The sequence below is a fragment of the Bos mutus genome, chromosome 3 (genome assembly GCF_027580195.1).
Source record: "Bos mutus isolate GX-2022 chromosome 3, NWIPB_WYAK_1.1, whole genome shotgun sequence".
In the NCBI taxonomy this organism is placed as follows: Eukaryota; Metazoa; Chordata; class Mammalia; order Artiodactyla; family Bovidae; genus Bos; species Bos mutus.
Window position 1 is genome coordinate 8695279 of NC_091619.1, and position 19725 is coordinate 8715003.

General features: G+C 44.3%; 1 protein-coding gene across 4 annotated transcripts in view; it reads left to right on the top strand.

Moving 5' to 3' along the window:
- Positions 1 to 19725, top strand: part of PBX1 (PBX homeobox 1) — a 334443-nt gene that overhangs the window by 283888 nt on the left and 30830 nt on the right. For 2 of the 4 annotated variants that reach the window (XM_070366688.1, XM_070366690.1), the window contains one exon: positions 8861 to 14007. The exons of the other annotated variants lie outside the window; for them this stretch is intronic. In XM_070366688.1, coding sequence (XP_070222789.1) covers positions 8861 to 8953 — 93 coding nt within the window. In that variant the 3' untranslated portion in view covers positions 8954 to 14007. Of the gene's footprint in view, positions 1 to 8860; positions 14008 to 19725 lie in introns of those variants that run through there. 4 annotated transcript variants of the gene reach the window in all.

Below are 19725 nucleotides of genomic sequence, written 5' to 3' on the forward strand. Positions count from 1 at the left end.
ACCTTGAGAAACAGCACAAAGATTCCCTGAAGGTGAACTTAAGAGCCTGAGTCGTCTGCCTTCAGCCCTGAGATTGGTAGCAGCCGTGCTCTACTTGTAATACACCACAAGCTTTTGAAACTTGAAATGTCCAAAAGCTATGGTATATAGTGGGGATGGAGTTTGGCAAATTCTTGTTTCTGAGTCCTAAGTTTCTGGCTTGAAAGGTAAGAATAGGAGTTTGCACTGACTTGTGTCCTATTATATATTCATCAACCAAAGTAAGAGAATTACCATTAGGATTCCTGCATAATTACAAAGTTACCATGGGCACTAGCAGCCAGATGGCCTTGTAGTCACAGGGACAGGCCCCAAAGGAAGCTTTCATTTCTCTATTCATTCAACTCAAGGACTTAATTGAGCAGCTGCATGATCAGGCATGATCTTTGTCTTCTAATGGCTGTAGTTAATGATTTATCATCTCTCTGAGGATTAAAATCAAAGCCCTTTACTGGCCTGCAGACCTTGACATGAGCAAGCCATCCCATTCTCCAGCCCCACCCTGTTGGGCTCACCACTCTACTCCTCTGCCCCCATCTTTCTGATCTTCTTCAGATCCTCAGAGCCTTTGGACAGATTTCTTCTTCTGCCTGGAGGGTTCTGTGTCCCAGCTCTCTACTTGCCTATTTTTCTGTTCACTTTTAGGTTGACTTTCCAGAAGCCCCAACCTCAGATCCCTGCTGTTCCCTCTCACAGCAGTTATTACCATCTGGAATCTGTGTTCTTTTGATGATGTATTGAATGTCTTATTTCCCACAAGACAGCAAGCCTCATGAGAGCAGACACCACATCTTTTAAAAATGTGTAGTATCTACCGTCGTATGCCTAGTACATAGTATGAGGTGGGCACTGAATGCATATTTGTAGAACTTAAGAATTAAAGGATTGCAGTGAATAAGATCTGGTGCTTACATGGATATTTACATGAATAAGAGCTACATGTGGTTAAATGTCAACATGAACATTCAAAAGGTCAGTCGTACTGGAATTTAGAGAAGTTGGTGAGGGTTTACCTTGCAGCAACTTGCAGAAAGGAGGCAGTGCTCAGGCCGGGCCATGAAAGAAGATATGGGTTCCTAGAGACCAGAGGAGGGGGCAGGCAAAGGCACAGAACCACTCAGTTGGCTCCTCTATAGAGTAGGAAGCAGTCTCACTTTGGCGATGGGAAATCTATTGTTTCTTCAGAGCCGCTCAGACTGCTAATGTCAGTTCTCTTCCAGGGTATTTTTTCTCTACCAGGAATAGCTGATGACACTGCTCATCTTTCTTAATTTGTAGATTTTCACAGCAAAATCTCAGGGCTCAAGAGGCTTTGGTGGGAATCAGACTAGCATGGGGTATGATGGTGTCACTTGGATGTAAGGTCACCAGGGACTGACCTAGGGGTAAGTGGCAGTCAGAGAGGATAACCCCAACTGGCAGAGGGCCATGGAAACAGGAATCCTAAAGCCAGTGGCATGGGATAATCCAGGCAGAGGACTGACTGTGGGGAAATGTGATGAGGCAGTTGGTGGGCTTAAGTTCCAGAGCAGGCTTTCATTTGTAAGAGCAAGTTACCACCTCATTCTTTTTTTAATTGAAGTATAGTTTATTTACAGTGTGGTGTTAGTTTCAGATGTATAGCAAAGTGATTTCATTATATGTGTGTGTATATATATATATAATTTTTTCAGATTCTTTTCCCATATAGCTTATTATTACAAAATATTGAGTATAGTTCCATGTGCTATACAGTACATCCTTGTTGTTTATCTGTTTTATATATAGTAGTGTGTGTATCAGAGAAGGCAATGGCACCCCACTCCAGTACTCTTGCCTGGAAAACCCATGGATGGAGGAGCCTGGTGGGCTGCAGTCCATGAGGTCGCTAAGAGTCGGACACAACTGAGCGACTTCACTTTCACTTTTCACTTTCATGCATTGGAGAAGGCAATGGCAACCCACTCCAGTGTTCTTGCCTGGAGAATCTCAGGGACAGAGGAGCCTGGTGGGCTGCCGTCTCTGAGGTTGCACAGAGTCGGACACGACTGAAGCGACTTAGCAGCAGCAGCAGCAGTGTGTGTATGTCACTACCTCATTCTTAAATGAACTGCGATAAATAGGAAACTTAAGCAGAAGCTGATTAGCCTGATAGAGGTGGTCACAGCCACAGGGAAGATTCCCTGTATGAAGATGCAGGTGCAAAAGGTCAAAGTAAGAAAAACAGCACATTTTTTCTATCTAAACTAGGCTAGAATGCAAATTGTTTGGCTGATAGTACATGTTCTTCCCAGATAGGGTTGCCCAGATTTAGCAAATGAAAATACTGCATGGGACATACTCAAGTAAAAAGTTATTTGTTGTTTATCTAAAATTCAAATTTAACAGGGCATCCTGTACTTTATCTGGCAACTCCGTTCCCAGGTCCCAGGTAGAAGCTGAAGCTGCATGTGGGTCTCAGCCCTGGAGAGACTAAAGGTGGGCAAACCCCACAGGCCACTTAGGGACTGTGTCTGTTCCGTACCTTTTTCTGATCCCCAGGATGCCTGAGGTGACTAGGAGACCACAAGGTAGGGCATTGTCCCCCTCCTTGTGCCTAGTGGAGAACACTCCTTGTTGAGATGGAATGGCAATAGGCAGGATCTAGTGTCTTTCTCAACTGCTCTCCCCTAAAAGAAAACAGAACAATATAAATATGAATCATAGTTATTTGTTTGGGATAAGTATGAAGTGCCTGATCTCCTTGATGCCTACTTATTAGCAAGAGAAAAGTTCACTTTCTAGATGTCAGAGCTACCTTGAACCCTGGTGCTACCTCTGCTCTGCATTTTGAATATTTTCTAGGTGTACACAGCTCTTTACACATAGTTAAACTGAACTGTGGAGGTACCAATACCCGACTGTCTGTCCACACCTGTGGTGGCAGATGGATGTTACAGTACCACTAAAGGTTTATTTACTTCTTATGTTCCTCCAAGAGATCGTTATTAAAATCTGTGCTGTGTCAAGCCCTGTGGTAAGCACTTTAGAATCAAAGATAAATTTCATAGCCCTGTTCTCATGGTCTAGTAGGGGAGTAAGACTTGTGAAAGAACAAATGCAGTATGGCATCACAGTTGCTGTGCAATTCCAGGGTACATTCCAGGACTTGTAGGAAAAGGAGAAGTTGCCGGGGGTAGGTACCAGTGCAAGGATACTTAAATTCAATCTTGAGAAACAGTCAAGATGAGAGTAGCACGAAAATAGATGAGTGGGACACCACATTCAAGGGAAAGGAAACAGGCATGGAATGCTAGCTCTGTTGTGGGAATTTCTAAGTAGACTGATATATTGGAATATTAAGCGTGAGCATTGAGTTGGAGAGTCAGCAAGGTCAAGGACATGGTAGACCTAATAAGGACATTGAACCTCACCTTGATACCAGTAAGAAGCCATTGAAGGTTTAAACAGAGAGGTGACATGATCAGAACTACACTTTTGAAAGAGCATGCTGCGGGCAGCTGGAGAGAGGATTGGAGGGGTGCCGGAATGGGCATGGATCTGTTTACTGTTGTGAAATTTCCCAGGGAAATTTTGAATCCTCTGTCCCTTGAGGGGCTTTCCAATAGCATCTTTTCATCCCAGAGCATTCCTTGGTAAGTGCTCACAGTATAATCTTGGGGAAAGTTGATGCATATCGGGAAAACGTAGTCCTATCTTGATGGACCGGTGTTGGATCTAGGGTCTGACTCCACTGTGTGAGCCGATGTCTTCCTTGATAAGTGGTGACTCTGTGTGTGTGTGTGTGTGTGTGTGTGTGTGTAGAGGGGGTGGGGGGGTAGAAGGATGCATCCATGTCTCTCTGTTTTTCTTCCTGGCCGGCCCCAGCAGGGCCGGGGTGATTGGGGACCTAGAGCACGTCCACCTCCTCACCCACCCTGAAGGCATTGCTATTGATGGCATTTGGCCCATATGCAGATTGAGCTTGCCTCGGTGCTGACATCAGCCGGTTTGTGGCACCTCAGCGTATTTCTGGGTTGCAAATGAGAGTTTCTTAGTGCCAGACTCACTTGGGCTGTCACATCAGGTGATGAATTCTCTGCATCAACTGAATGCTGCTAAGGTAAGCTCAGAGGAAGAGCGGGAAAAAGAGGAGGATGGGACCAGTGGTTCTCAGCCCAACAGCCGCTACTCTGGGCTACCAGCAGTACTGGCTCCACGACAATGGGGGAGAGGCAGGTGGCCTTCTGACTTCTGACTCAGGAATGGTGTCAGAGGAAAGAAAAGTCAGGTCCTCAACGGCAGTTCTGTGCTCTTGTGAGTGTGTGGGTTTTGCCACCCACCATTGCTCCCTCCCCTTCTCCATTACTAGCTTCCTCTGCCTCCTTCGACAGGAGTGCTTTGCCTAATGGATACATTAGATGGGGTTCTGGCAAAAGTTGGTGTCTATCAAATTAGGTGCCAGATTCATTAGGGTAGAACATAGAGTAGTCATTTTTGTTCCTAAAATGATTTGTTCCCAAATACCTTGAATTTGTGTTTTGAAAGTCCAGATTTTCTTAATTAGAAAATTTGCTGCAAGTCTGTCCTAATTTGATATTCCATTAGCCTCCTCTCCCATGATGTTCCACGTTGACCCTGCTGCTGACTTAGGCTTCCCCAGGTGGAATTAAATGTTACATCAAGTCTTGCTGCCCAGGTCACAGGCTACAGAAATAACCTGAAGAACTGGGTGTAAATGTGAACTCTCTCCCATTAGAGGTTTGGGGATAAAAAGGGCATATTTGGCTTTGCAGATTCCTGTCCCTGTCACCCATTAGGGTGGTTTCTGACATCAGCATTTTACAAAGTGAGTGTGTCCATTTAAAGGCTAGTTTGCATCAGAGTGAAGGAGGAATTTAGGTGCAGAAGGAAAATTGAAGCGAAAGTCTTATTTTCCCACCCCATCCACCCCATGTTCGTTAATGAGACCATCTTCCAATTTCACTGTGCCCAGAGATAAATAAACTCACAAAGGCGGGTTTCCTACTTAATATTCACCCACAGTGGAAGAAGAGGGAAGGAATTGCTCCCCGGGGTTAACGTGGCAGAAAGCGAGGTCAGCTGTTTCCCAAGACGGTGCAGCCTCTGAACGTCTTACATTAAAGGCGGAATGATACAGCTGAGGCAGCCAAAGTGATTTATGGAAAACCCAGTTAGGGGAGGTTTGCTCGCAGTTTCTGTTCTTGTGGAGGTTTAACAGCAATAGCAGATGATACGCCATGGTAGAAAGCACCTTCAGAGACAAGCATCCTCCAACATTTCCCTGTGTGAGACTCATTCTTTTTAAAAAGTACTTTTGTTCACCAAACTTGAAACTCATAGGCTACAGTGTCCTGGATTTGGCAAGAAGTTGAGGATCATAGCTGATACCCTGGGGTAGGGTGATCTGGGACTCCACACCCCTAGTCCATTAAATCCCTGAGTCCTGGGCACACTGGAGCTGTTGATCACCCCATCGGAGGTGTGTGTGTATACATATGTGTCTATATCTGTGTGTTTGTGAATGGAGGGGGAGTGAAAAAATGACAGTTAAAGAGATTCATTTTATTTCTTTATTTTTAATAAGGCTTTTTTAAGGTCTTACATATTTTTCTTTACCAGACCAACTCTCATAATTACAATGCTAGTTTTGGTATCAGCCTGAACTAATTCCTGTCTCCACCATTTGTGCGTTTTCTGTCCCCTCTGGCATCCTGTGCACTGGTCTGAGAAAACAGAACTTTTGAAGAAAAGAGATCGAATGTCTGCTGTTTGAGTTATTTCAGCTCAGAGATGACTCAAAAAGAAGTCTCCTAGAACTTTCCAGTCAATACACTGCTTTGCTAATTCCCTCCTAATGAAACACTGTGGAGTTCATTTTCTTTACTAATGGCTTCATTTGGGGCACCACTTATTGTTATTTTAAGGAATTATAGTATGACTCAATAATAGCTGTGGTGGTGATTTCTGAGCAATGTAATGCCGTGTCTTTGTGCCACGTGCTTCTGCTGCTGCTGCTAAGTCGCTTCAGTCGTGTACGACTCTGTGCGACCCTGTAGACGGCAGCCCACCAGGCTCCCCCGTCCCTGGGATTCTCCAGGCAAGAGCACTGGAGTGGGTTGCCATTTCCTTCTCCAATGCAGTGCCACATGCTAGATCATGGATATTTGCTCCCTCCCCTGCTTGTCTCATACCAGGTGGAGTCTAAAATACATGACTTTTATCTTCTTTACAAGCACCTGACTCTCTGCCTTATGATGATGTACTTATGGAGCCCCTGGCATGTTTCCTAAAATTCCACGCTACCTGGTGGCTCAGCCGGTAAAGCTTCTGCCTGCCATGCAGGAGACCCAGGTTTGATCCCAGGGTCAGGAAGATCCCCTGGAGAAGGAAATAGCACCCCACTCCAGTATTCTTGCCCAGAAAATCCCATGGATGGAGAAGCCTGGTAGGCTACAGTCCATGGGGTCGCAAAGAGTCGGACACAACTGAGCGACTTCACTTTCACTTTCAACAGACACAGATACACACACACACACACACACACACACACACACCCATCTATTTAACTAGTTAATTAATTTATCTGTCTATCTGATAAATATACTAAAAAATTGTTAAAACACATGTCAAAATGCTGAGAGTAATTATCTCTGGATTATGGCTGTGGTACACTTTGTTTTTCTATAATTTTCCTATTTTCAAATATTATATTGCATGTGTAATTATTATATTTGCAAACATTATATAAGCATATTTTACTTTTATCATTTGAAAGGATAAATGATGCTAAAGGGTTTTCTTCATGGAAAAATAAACGTAACTGCTATTGTCATTCAGCCAAAAATGGTACCAAAAGAACACGTGTATTCTTGGTTGAGAGGGGATGCTAAGATATTGTTGCTGCTGTGACCACCCTGAATGAGGAAACTGAATTAACTCGGTCCTTGATTCTGGTCATACTGATCAGATTCTGAGTCTTGGATCCCAAAAGGTAGCAAAACCTTCTGTTCTAAGAGAAAGAATCCTTATTGCTCTCTTTCTGATCTCTCTTTCACAAACAGCAGGGAAATGTCCTCCAACAGAGAGGGGCAATGGGAGGAGCTGCCTGACTCGGTGGTTTCGAGATGGAGATTTGAACTTGAGAGCAGTTATGCATTGATCCAAGACTGAGGGAATGTGTTCTTGGCATTGCCCAGGACCTTTTGCCCTCTTGGTGTCCAGATCTGCTCTTATAGTGAGGTGTGGGAAAAAATTGTACCCTCGTGTTGAAGTAACTGGTGGGAACTCCTTTGATTTAAAAGCCTTGGTTTTCCTGGGAAAATTGGAGCATGATTTGGGTGAACTAATAATAGAAGGAGCCAAATAGATGGAAAGGGCAGAGAAAAAGGAGTCTGGTTCAAAGGTTAGGAAGCCTGTGTCCTATCTCAGTTGTAATCCAGAAGCTTGATTTTCACTTACACCTGTGCCTTTTTATGAATGAAATGTGAATGGATCTTTGCCGGCATGTGTTAAGTGCCAACCGTGGTGGGCTGCCATCTATGGGGTCGCACAGAGTTGGACACAACTGAAGCGATTTAGCAGCAGCAGCAGCAGCATGCTCCTAAGTACTGTGGATTATGCTAGAGTAGAAACCATGGTCTGTCCCAAATGGCAATAATAACACCTTCCCCAGGTACCCCATGTACTTGAGGGAATAAAAGGAGAAGGTACAATAAAAATAATTTACCTGCCTAAAACCTGGTCTGTTCAGTATTAACATTTCCAGTGTTGAGGGTCTGTTAACTCCAAAGAAACACAGTGATTGGGGAAAAGAGGCCTTTTAGCACACTTATAGTTCAATGCTTTAAAATATATAAACAGTCATGAATCAACCACTATAGCAAATCATTCTTCAGCTGTTTAATGGTGGGATATTTTTTTAAAGGAGTGGTCATTAAAACAAATCCTTTTAGAACAATATTATTGTTTTACTGCATCTGGATTTAGAGTCTTAGAAGGAAGATCTACAAGTATAGATCAAAGTTGTAGCTTCCTGTCTCACCACCTTTTAGATACAGTCACACAGACCAGTCCTTATGGTGTTGGCACCATGGTTTTACCTGTTTGATTCATCTCATCACCCTCTGGACTTTTTAAGGCTTAGCTCAGAGAGGTCATCCTCCATGAAGCCTTTGCTGATGCTCCATCAAGAGGAGATGTTGCACTCATTTGAATCTTCATAACAGCTGGGGGTACCATGTATTAGGTTCTGCTTGAAACTCTAGTTCATTCGTCTGCTTGTCTCATACCCATCCTTGAGGGCATAAACTGTATCTCAGCTTATGAGCATCTAGGACAGAACCTTGCATAGAACAGGTGCCTGGGCTCCCATTATACATACCACATCCAGAGCTGGAAAGAACCTGAAAAAGCGTTTAAGCTACCCTTTCAGTTTTTCTAAAGGGGTACCCAAGGCCAAACAGGGGAGAGTGCTTTGCCAGAGCCAATAGCTAACCATTGCCAGTCAGAGCTAGAACTCGGTCCCTTGGCCAGCAGGGTAGCCGCGATCATCCTGGAGCATGCAGAATTTCCCTCTGATGGCTTGGACTGGATTACAAAGCCTGTGAGAAGTGGACGTGCCAATACTCTGTCCAGAGGCTCGCTGGGAGGACCCAAACTCATCTGCGGGTGGGGTTGGGGGGCGGATGTTACTGACCACAATCACAGCCATCCGTTGGCTATGTCCCCACGTGCCAGGCACTGTACTCAGACCTTTTCCTCAGTTGCCTTATTGTCATTGTCTGCGCAGAACAGCCACCCAATCTCAGAGGACTGACTTCTCTCCCTTTTTCCCTTCTAGGCTAATGGAGGTTGGCAGGATGCTACTACCCCTTCATCAGTGACCTCCCCTACAGAAGGCCCTGGCAGTGTTCACTCTGATACCTCCAACTGATCTCCCAGCAGTCGCATCCCGGCTGACCCTGTGCTCCAGTCGAGGCAGGGCCAGGAGGGAGGGTTTCTCAACGCTGAAGCGGTCAGACTGGAGGTCGAAGCAATCAGCAAACACAATAAGAGTCTCCTTCTCTTCTCTTCTTTGGGATGCTATTTCAGCCAATCTGGACACTTCTTTATACTCTCTTCCCCCCCTTTTTTTTTCTGGGTAGAAGCCACCCTTCCCTGCCTCCAGCTGTTAGCCTGGTATCCGTCATCTTCCCCGCCCCTTTCCCTCTGTCCTAGACTCCCTGGGTCCCTGCCCTCTCTTACATCCCTGAAGGATATTTTCAACAATTCTAGGAATTTAAAGAGGAAAACACAAAGAGCGTAATAAAAGCATTTGTATATTTTCCTGCTGGTGGTCTGAGGAGCCAGATTTCCCTCCCTTGGTCCCTCCCTCCCTCTGCTAATGGGCAGCCCTTCTCTGTTTCTCTCGTTTACTCTCACTACCTCTTGGCAGGAATACGCCACGTTGCCCTGCTCGTTCCAGGCCACCCTGCCTCTTCTTGCTCTTCCTTCCCTGAGGACAGTACTGCTTAGGACACAATTCCTCCTCTTCCTTCTCGCCCCAGGTATTCACTGGGGGCTGTCACTGCTGGGCTTCTGCAAGTGCCACAGTTTCTGGTTTTACCCCCACCAGGTTGATTCCCAGGCAGGAAGTCAGGTAGCAAAAGAGGGCTTGAGGAGCAAGAAGGGCAGGATTCTTAGAGGCTTTTGCATCTTTCCAATGACAGCTCTTGGTCTCAAGAGGCACAGTCTTTGGAGACCATGCTTTAAGCAATGTTCAGCGCCTACTACAGAACCAGGTCTGAGTTAGGCATGGTGGTGAACGCATCCCTAAGGAGCGGAAGGCTCTTATCCTGCAACCCTTCACCTTATCCCACCCCCCCCCCCACACACACAGGCATACGAACATGTAGACCCGTGCACAGACACACATTCACTTGCCCCAAATCAGTCACATGCCACATATGAATACCTATGTTAGTAACCATAACATTACACCTTGTGAGCGCAGGAGAGCAATACAACCACTCTGAGTGAAGGTCACTGACATAGAGAAGCATATGTGCCTGGGGCTTCCGGGCCCCCAGCATGCACACACCAGAATGACATACACAGGACTTGAACACGGTGAAGGTTAGTTTCCTAAACCGTTGGCGTTCCCACCGCCTCTGGAGCTCTTGGGGAGCCACACACAGTACTTCCAGTGTCTGCAGTGGATTTGGTTCTGTTTCGTTTTTGTGTTTGTGTTAGGGACAGTGCATTAATTATCCAAAGTGTCATATGGCACCACATTCTTGTCCTGGAGGAGAAAGTTGTTTAAGAAGATGGCTGAGACAAACTTTTTGTTTACTTATGCAGAAGACCTGAGAGTGATGGGGAACAGGGAGGTCGTGCTTTTGGTTAAATCATTTGTGATTTTTATTCCCTGGGAATATCTAAGAGTGAGGAGTATGTACTATTACACTGTTTTCTAATTTTACCTGAACTTCGTAGCCAACTGTGCCAGAAGAAAAGATGGCAGCTCTGTTACTTGGTTAAATGGGAAGTGTTCAGATCTCTTGGTGCCTCATTTTCTTCATCTGTAAAATGGGGGTTATGCCTGGCTCACCAAGAGACTGAAGAAATTGATTTCATTCATACCCAATATATAATTGTGAAGTCAGGGGAAGTAGCTTCCCTAAGATAAACTGGCCCATGCCCTGTTGGGAGGATACATGGTTTTCCTGTTGTAACTTTCGATTAGCAGTAATGCCTGAGGTCGTCACCTTGAGGACAAAGAGCAGAGTCAGTGTTGTTGCTTCTCTTTGTTTGTTTAGGCCTGGCTGGTTTCTTAGAATAGAGATAAGTTTCTAAATTGGAAAAATGTGATCTGGTTCTCTTAGCTTGTACTAGAATCCAACATGTGGCCTCATAAGCACTTAGTCCCCTGTTGCATCTGCTGTGTTTGAGAAAGCCTCTGGGAGAGGTATAAAGCCCTGAGGGGTGGGGATGACCAGCTAACAAGGTCATGGACATTCTGCATGGCACTACGGTAATGATTAGAAAATGCTCCTGTGTGTGGGTGTTGGGAGGTAGGGGAAAGCAAGCAGAAGGTATGTGTATTTGAAGGAAATGCAAAAAGTAAATATTTGGCAAGATGGCATCATACCTGGATGGCTAAGAGGAGTAGGAAGACTGTGTCTTCTAACCTGTGCCATAATCAGAACAGAGCTTGATAAAGAGGCTTCCTGGAAGGAACCATCTTGTGACCATTCTACAGTGATTAGAACCAGAGAAGAACTTGGTCTGAGTGACAGGGATCTATTGAAACTACCCACACAGGCATACGGTAGGATTGCATCCCCTTGACTTGAGGCAAAGCACTTAAGAGACACAAAAGGGTTCTCTTGGAAACAGGAAGGATGATTGCAGATTTGGTTTGAATGATCACCATTTTAAGCTGATGAAAGAGATCAGAGTGGTGCCACCTTTGCACAGGCAGTTTCTCTCCCTGCAGTAGTTTGCACTGACGCTCACCCCTCACTGTGTCGTCCCTGCCCAGCTCGTCAGACGGCGCTCTTTACCTTCCCCTCCTCACCCATGATCACATCGGACATGGCGGCCACCAGCTCTTTTTGTATTAAGGGAGGCATGAGAACGCTGACCGCGGAAGGATGGGTATGGAAAGAGCGTGCCTCTGAAAATACAGTTCCCTGGGAATTCTTACTAGGTCAGTCATACAGATACCAAAATGTGCCCCAAGATTCCTTCATTTTCTGATGGAAGTGGGAGTACCCCGTTTTCCCCGCAGCCGACTTCCCCTGAGAAGTAAAACTCGCCCTAAGGCTTGCCCACCTTGTGACTCTTCATCACACCCTTCTTTTCATCCCTAACTCCTCCCCTGGTGTGGAATTGACTCCTGTGCAGTAGTTTTGCCAAGTGGCACCTTCTTTACGTTTTTTTTTTTTTTTTGCTGTGGTAGTGTTTTTTATTTGCCAGTTGCCTTTTCTCACGTATCTTTCCTTGCCCCCCTTGCCTTCTGAGTTTTATTTTTCTGCCCAGAAAAACCTGACTTCGATACCAAAAAAAGATGAAACTACAGAAACTCAAATTTAAAAAAAAAAACTTAAAAAAAAACAAAAAAATACTCAACGATTCTTTCAGCTTTATTAACATTTTCCATTGTTTCTTGCGACTTGTGTCTCGTTCTTTGTAGTATTGATGATGAACATTTGATAATGAATGTTCTTGTATATTCAGATAAAGAAAAAAAAAACCAAAAAAGCGGTCTGAATTTAATAGTGTTTATAATAAAAATTTTAAAAATGACCCTCTTAGCACGCAAAACAGGATGGGGAATTTCCCCTCTTCTTTCTGTGACAATGCACATCATTCCTGCATTAGTTTTCAACACCCAACTACCTACATTCACCATTTCCCCCATTTTTCTTTTATTTTCTTGCATTTGTGAATTAGTTCAAGAATGCTAGAAAAGTGTCGAGTTGTGCACATCCATTTCCTGTTTCACAATGTTTAAAAGTGACAGTAATTCATTTTGTAAATAAAAAAAAAAAAAGTTTGGAATAGTGAGCATAATAGGTACAGCCTAACATGTTATTATGTTTATTAACTTTGAGACCCAGAAATAAATTCTTTACTTTTCTTTATCCTGCTCTTTAAACTATAAAAAAAAAAAATTGTGTTATTTTTGGTTTGTTTATGGGAGGGTGCTTTTTTAATTTTCAGGATTATGATCTTGGTGTTTTTATTTCTTAAATATGTATCCGAGGTGATGTGAAAAGATGACCTTTGTAGAATAGGCTGTTTCCATGTACTTCTGTTTGCTTCGGAATTCAGTTGACTTCAAAGACAAGCCCCACAATGACGTCACATGACTCACCTGTAATTCTGGACTGTGGCATTCCAAAGTCCCTGGGGAAAAAAACAAATGCAGAGACTTGAAGTTCCTTTTTTTGACCTTTAACACTTCAAGGAATTGGTCCAGGGTAACTTTTTATATTGTAGGGAGAAGTTTTTGCCTTGGTTGATTGTGAATGTCACATTAAAATGCTTTCTTTTCTTTCTTCCTGATTGATAACAACTTTCCACAAAGCCTTTCCAACTAGAGAGGATTTTTTTCTTCCAGAGGAATTTCACAGGAGTGAAATTGTGTACCATTTCACTGGTGGGGTGTGTACCATTAGCTGAGGAGACTAGATCCAGGAAGCTGTCCCGAGAGCCGTTCAGCCCGGAGGTATTTTCAGCCAGACTCAGTGCTGTGCCCCAGTGCTGAGCGGTTATGCTGGTCTCACGGGCAGTGCACCTCTCGCTAACTTCTGATTTAGGCAGCTGCTTAAAGCAGATTGTCAAACTGGCTTGATTCGGAATGTTTTTGTTAAGTTAGGGGAGAAAAGAAAGCGATGTTATCTGGAGAAACTTAATTTAAATGGTTTTCATTCCTCAAATGAGTAAGCATTCAGAAAGCAGCCAGAACCTAAGCAAAAAAAGTGAGTAACACTTTAGGAAGTGTCTCTACCCTAATGCATGCACTCTTGTTTTTAAGTCATAACAAAACAATGATGACGAACTTTTCACATCATCTATATGATTTCAATCCCTAGCTCAAAGCTTTCTGGACTCTTTTATTTTTTGTAAACATTTTTTTTTCCTTTTGTTAAAATTAATAAAACATTCAATGTTTTCCCCTTTTCTCTCTTATTCCTTTCTTTCCTTTGGCGTTTTCAGTTATTTTGAAGTGCTTTCCTTTGGTTGTTGGTTTTATTCTCCCACTCCTCCTCCCCCGTTCTTATTATTCAGAGTATAAACCTGCAAAGCTCTGCTCTGTTTTGGTTTTGAAATTTTAAGCTTTTCTGCTTCTGTGAGAGCACAGGCTTCTGTCCCTTTTGATTCCAACTGAAATTTTGTGTTCTCTAATGATACTAACACGGTGTAGGTTTTACAGTCTCCTAATTTGTACTGGTAATGCATATTCCAAATAAATAGTTTCTTTTGTTGCAAAAAAAAAAATATACTTGTATTTGGTGTAAATTTATTTTCTTACCTGCTGATAACTTCTCTTTCCCCAAACTATGATTTAGTTTAATGTGGATTATAATTTAAACTGTGGCCCTCATCATTTTAAAGTCTGCATTTGCAGTGGGACAAATTGAGTTACTTACCTCACCCACAAAGGAAGGAAGGGAGGGAGAGAAGGAAGGAAAGAAGGATTTTTTACGTGTGAATATTAGCTGTGCTGCAGGAAGGCAGAGCACCCAATTTTGTCTGCTTGTCTGTGATCAGCAGCTATCAGCCAAATACCAGTTAAAATGTTAGGGTGATGTTCCATAATAAATTACAAGTTTCTGAGTCACAGCCGTCGTCCACTGGCTTTCCTTTCCTTCTCTTGGTCTGCTTTGATCTGGTCATAAGGAAAATTGTGGTACCAGAAAGATGCTGCAGGGGAAGGAATGAATCTAGGTTAGAAGAACCACCCAGTTCTAGGCTCTGAGAAGTATGCCAGACGCTACTCCACTGGGCAGACACGCCTGCCGTGTGCTACGTCTGCCATCCCGTGTGGTCATCTCTTGCAGTGGTTTGTCTACACTCGCAATGAGCCCCTGACCTTTGGGGTTGTGGTCTGTTACAGAGTTTAATGTCTCAGAGGATTCTCTCTGGATCACCACTTCAGCCTTCAACACCTAAGTCTGCTTCCAGGCCCTTAACACCATTTTTTGTGCATAGCATGGGATGCAGCTTCTTGTCTGCCATTCCTCATATTGTTCCTCTGGAGGCATCACATGCATCATTTTCTCATTCTTAACGCCTTAAGCTTCAGGAGGCTCTGCCCGAAGCCCCAGAGAGGCAGGTCTATATTGAAAATGCCAATCACTCACCCTTTCATCCCTATCATGATTCTAATCAATAGAAAACAGATGAAAAGAATGGACCGTCATGGGGGGATCAAATCATCATTTTTCTTAACAGATAAGCTAAGGGCCCAGTGGCCTCAAAAGTATAAAGCTGGCTTGCCAAGGTAGATTTGGAGAGTGTTCAGCAGTCAAAATGGAGACCTCATGTCTCCTCTGCAAATCTAAACATGGGAGCACATTTATGGAAGTTTGGGTATACAAGGTAGTGTTAGACCACTCCGTCCTTTAGTTGCCTGGAGAATTGTGAACCTCGCCCACCCACCTAGTTTATTACTTAAGAGTGCTACTAAACTGTTGTAGTAGACCAAGACTCTGGTGCCTCAAATTCAGTACAAATCTGTTTCTCACTAATAATGGTAATAGCCCCCAACAAACATTCCTTGTCAGGATGCCTTGTCTTCATGCAGTGCTTCGGGGATCCAGTTCCTTCAGCCTGCAGGAATTTGTAGTCCTCCACATCTGACCTGCAGGAAGGAAAGAGTGTGTAGAAGGGTCACCACTTCTTGAAAGCCTTAACCAAGAGCTCCCTTCCATTCATATTCCTAAATGCAAGAGTTGAGGGGTGGGCAGAAGGATGGAAAAGTGGTCCCTGTCTAGGCAGCCGCTTCCTGGCAATAACAGCACACAAAAACTCCTTGAGTAGTCGGCCGTCTCATCACACCTAGTGCTCCAGAATTAGAGAAAAGGCAAGTCCACAGAGCTGTTTTACTGCACAGGACAGACTCCCAAGAAAAACATTTTCAGTAACATCCCAGGGTTGGCTCTGTTACTCTTCAGTAGAGAAGACCCACAAAGGGGTATAACAACGGGGGCCAGAGCTGAGCCACCCAGTACTACCTCCTCAACAATCTTCACATTCGGTTGTTGTCTAAACTCCTGACTTCAGTACTCAGCCCATGGTCATTATGAAGGGAGAGCTGCTGTTCCTCAAGGCAGCCTACCTGGCCATTGGGAAAGTCTCTCCCATGTATATTGCTCTCTAGAAGGGTCAGGTCTAGTGGCCAGCAGTTACTTCAGATGAAGTCTAAAGCATTAAAAATCACAAAATCTGATACGCTCAGCACTTCGCACCCTCACCTCCCCCATAGATTTCTACCTGCTTCTCCTTGTAGACTTCCATGATCTCCCCTACTTGAACAATAAAGCCGGACACCAATGTTCCAACCACCCTTTGTTATCCAAAATATGGCCTCCTTTCTGGAAATATTCAGCATGAAGGATGGCACAAGAGCTTAGTCTTAGGAAGTCGCTGGGTGAGGCAAGGAAGGTGCTTTACCCTACATCTTTGTACCAGAGGCCCGGAGAGGAGTGAGGCTGTGCTCCTCCCATGCCTTGCAGAAGATTCCAACAGTGACTAGACAAAGAGAGCCGTGGATTTACTGTCTGAGCCAGTCAGACACAGGGAGGCACAATCTCTGGCTTCTAGCCTTAGGTATACTTCCCAGACCACTGTGGGCAGTGTGAGGGTAGGTAGGCAAGAGGAGTTGTAAGGGGCCACGTGCTTGGGAGAAACATTGACCTTGTTTATTCTCCTGTATGTGTGTGGGTGTGTTAATCTCTCAGTCGTGTCTGACTCTTCATGATCCCATGGCTTGTAACTCGCCAGGTTCCTTTGTCCATGCAATTCTCCAGGCCAGAATACTGGAGTGGGTTGCCGTTTCCTCCTCCAGGGATGTTCCCAACCCAGGGATCAAACTCAGGTCTGCTGCATTGCAGGCAGATTCTTTAACAGCTGAGCCACAAGAGAAGCCCATATTCTCATGGGACCCAGCTTATCTCATGCTTCTGGATTCCTCTGGATAAATCATAGGGTCCATTCATTATGTCCAGGTGACACCCCAAGCCCAAATTCCATCTCTCTCATGAAAATCAACCACACCGTCCAGTGAAACTCACCAGTATTGACAATGAGCACCTCTGAACATCATAAAAGGCACCAAGTGCTACAGTACCTTTTTGGTGGCTCAGACGGTAAAGAATTTGCCTGCTCTGGGTCTGTCCAAGGCTTCCATTGTTCAGACAGGTTCTGCTCACCTTTAATCCCTTTGAGGAGTCCAACTCTATGAGAGGTATCTTTCCATCACCCTCTGAGGTGGTGTTTTCCCAGCGTGTGTTCCTGCCCTCCCCGGCCATCCCCTGGGCTGCAGTTTCAGAACACAGGACATGTCTGCATTCCTATACACACTAACTACTGTGCTGGAATTCAGTAATAATTCTTGCAGTATTTTACCAGGATCTTCTTGATTTTTCCCTTTTAAATGTGTCCACATTTCCTTGTATCACCTAGTGAAACCTTTAAAGTCACCCACTGGAACATCTCCAATTGCTTTCATTACCTACCCCCTAACTGCAGCTTTCAGTGAGTCTTAGAAACTTTGGTGTGAGGGATACATGCAGTTTGCTCATGGAGATCTTGAAAGTCAGACCACATGAACTTGAATCTCTGTCAGGTTCTCTCTGACACTAAAGGAGAGGTTTTTATTTCATATCAACCAATTCTCAAACATTCCAATAGATGTCCTACAATTCTATTCAACTCTGACACTAACTACTGAGGGTTAGTGTCAAAACCCCACAGGCTTCAGGGCTCAGTCCCACAAGACTGCCCTCACTTCAGACACCAGTAGCAAGCATCAGGTCACCCACACTTCTGATTGGCCAGTTATAAATCAGGCAATCCCACAACCCCCATGTCAGGTTTGATCATTCGCTAGAGTGGCTCACAGAACTCAGGACGTCACTAAGCTTATATTTACTGGTTTATTATAAAGGATACCAGAGAAGGCAATGGCACCCCACTCCAGTACTCTTGCCTGGAAAATCCCATGGATGGAGGAGCCTGGTAGGCTGCAGTCTATGGGGTCGCTGAGGGTCGGACACGACTGAGCGACTTCACTTTACTTTTCACTTTCATGCGTTGGAGAAGGAAATGGCGACCCACTCCAGTGTTCTTGCCTGGAGAATCCCAGGGACTGGGGAGCCTGGTGGGCTGCCATCTCTGGGGTCGCACAAAGTCGGACACGACTGAAGCGACTTAGCAGCAGCAGCATAAAGGATACAGATGATCATCGAGATGAAGAGGTACATAAGAGAAGGTCTGAAAGGGACCTGAGTGCAAGACCCTCTGACTCCATAGAGTTGGGTTGTCCCACCCTCCCAGCACGTGAGTGCTATGGCTTTAGAGGTGTTTGTGAGTTTTCTTGCCTGGAGAATCCCATGGATGGAGAAGCCTGGTAGGCTGCAGTCCATGGGGTCGCACAGAGTCGGACACAACTGAAGCAACTTAGCAGCAGCAGCAGCAGTGGTAATATCAGTGCATGGGTTAAATTGATAAAATCATTGGCCATTGATGATTTTCTCAATCTCCAGCCCTTCTTCCTACATGGTGATTGGGATTTGGAGCTGAAAGCTTCAGTTTTCTGATCAAGGCTTAGTCTTTCTCTGACCAGTTCCCATCCTGAAGATATCAAGGAGCCCACAAACCAAACATACGCCTATCACCCCTATCACTTAGGAAATATGAGGGTTTTAGGAGCTCTGTATCAGGAACCAGGGATAAATACCAATTTAACATCCATTTTAAAAAACTAAAAATGACTCAGAATAACACCTGATACACATAAGTGCTAAAAGCATGTTTATTATTAGTATTATTTATACTTCTGATTATCGGGTGCATCTGTATCCCTGAGCTAGTAACAATCAGGATGTCCTCTTTTGCCCTAGTTCCATTGTAAAGAGCTATTAGCTATGGGCATATTTTCTCTTTTCTTTCTTTCTTTTTTCTAATATCAGTCTAGCCTGGCTACTAAGATCTTGTCCTTCCTGAGGAAATTCCTGTTATCTCTCTGGCTCAATTAATGTGTCTTCCATCATTTCTCACTCACTTTTGCAGTATTCCTATCTTAAGAAAATGTAGGATTTTTTTTTAAACAAGTTGATGTTTAGAAGTAGATAAGCAGAGTTGGTCTTGGACAGAACTGTGAGGTCATTAAGTTTGTCTCCCACATGCCAACTTCTCTGATCCTTTTCCAGGGTGAGAGGATGTGATGTGCTCTTATGTCTTATTTGAATGGCTTCAGCATGCAACCTCTTTCCTCGAGGGATACTCTGCTCTCCAAATGCTTTGGGATTTTTTTTGCAAGTCCTCCAGGCCGAACTTACCTACATGGAAGGCTGAAGGGTTTCTAGTTTCTTGTTAATCAGTACAAGTAGCAGTAGTTGAATGAGAATCAAGACTTTCACAGCAGGATGACTGCAGTTAACAATGCTGTATATTTGAAAGTTGCCAAGTAACTAGATCCTAAAAGTTCTCTTCATGAGGAGCGAACCGTTTTTTTCCCCCCCTTAGGTCTATGAGATGATGGATGTTAACTAAAAATTATTGTGGGAATCATTTCACAGTATACTCAAGTCATCATGTGGTATACCTTCAACTTATTTCAACAAAAAAGAATTTTTATTTATGGTTAAAGAGATGCTGAGTTTGGAGAAGGAAATGGTGACCCACTCCAGTGTTCTTGCCTGGAGAATCCCAGGGACAGGAGAACCTGGTGGGCTGCCGTCTATGGGGTCGCACAAAGTCAGACACGACTGAAGTCACTTAGCAGTAGCAGATGCTGAGTTGCTCTCTAAATGCAGGGCTCTGGGAAACTGTCCTAGGGAATACAGCAGACCTCCCTGCTCTTACCTCAAATTGAAAATAAAGCCTTTTTGTGCAGATCTGGTCTGAATCACCCACCAAGCATGTCTAAGAAGACAAACCAGAGTGTAGACCCTCGGAGAGCTCTGACTTCCTCATGTCCACATGGCCTGG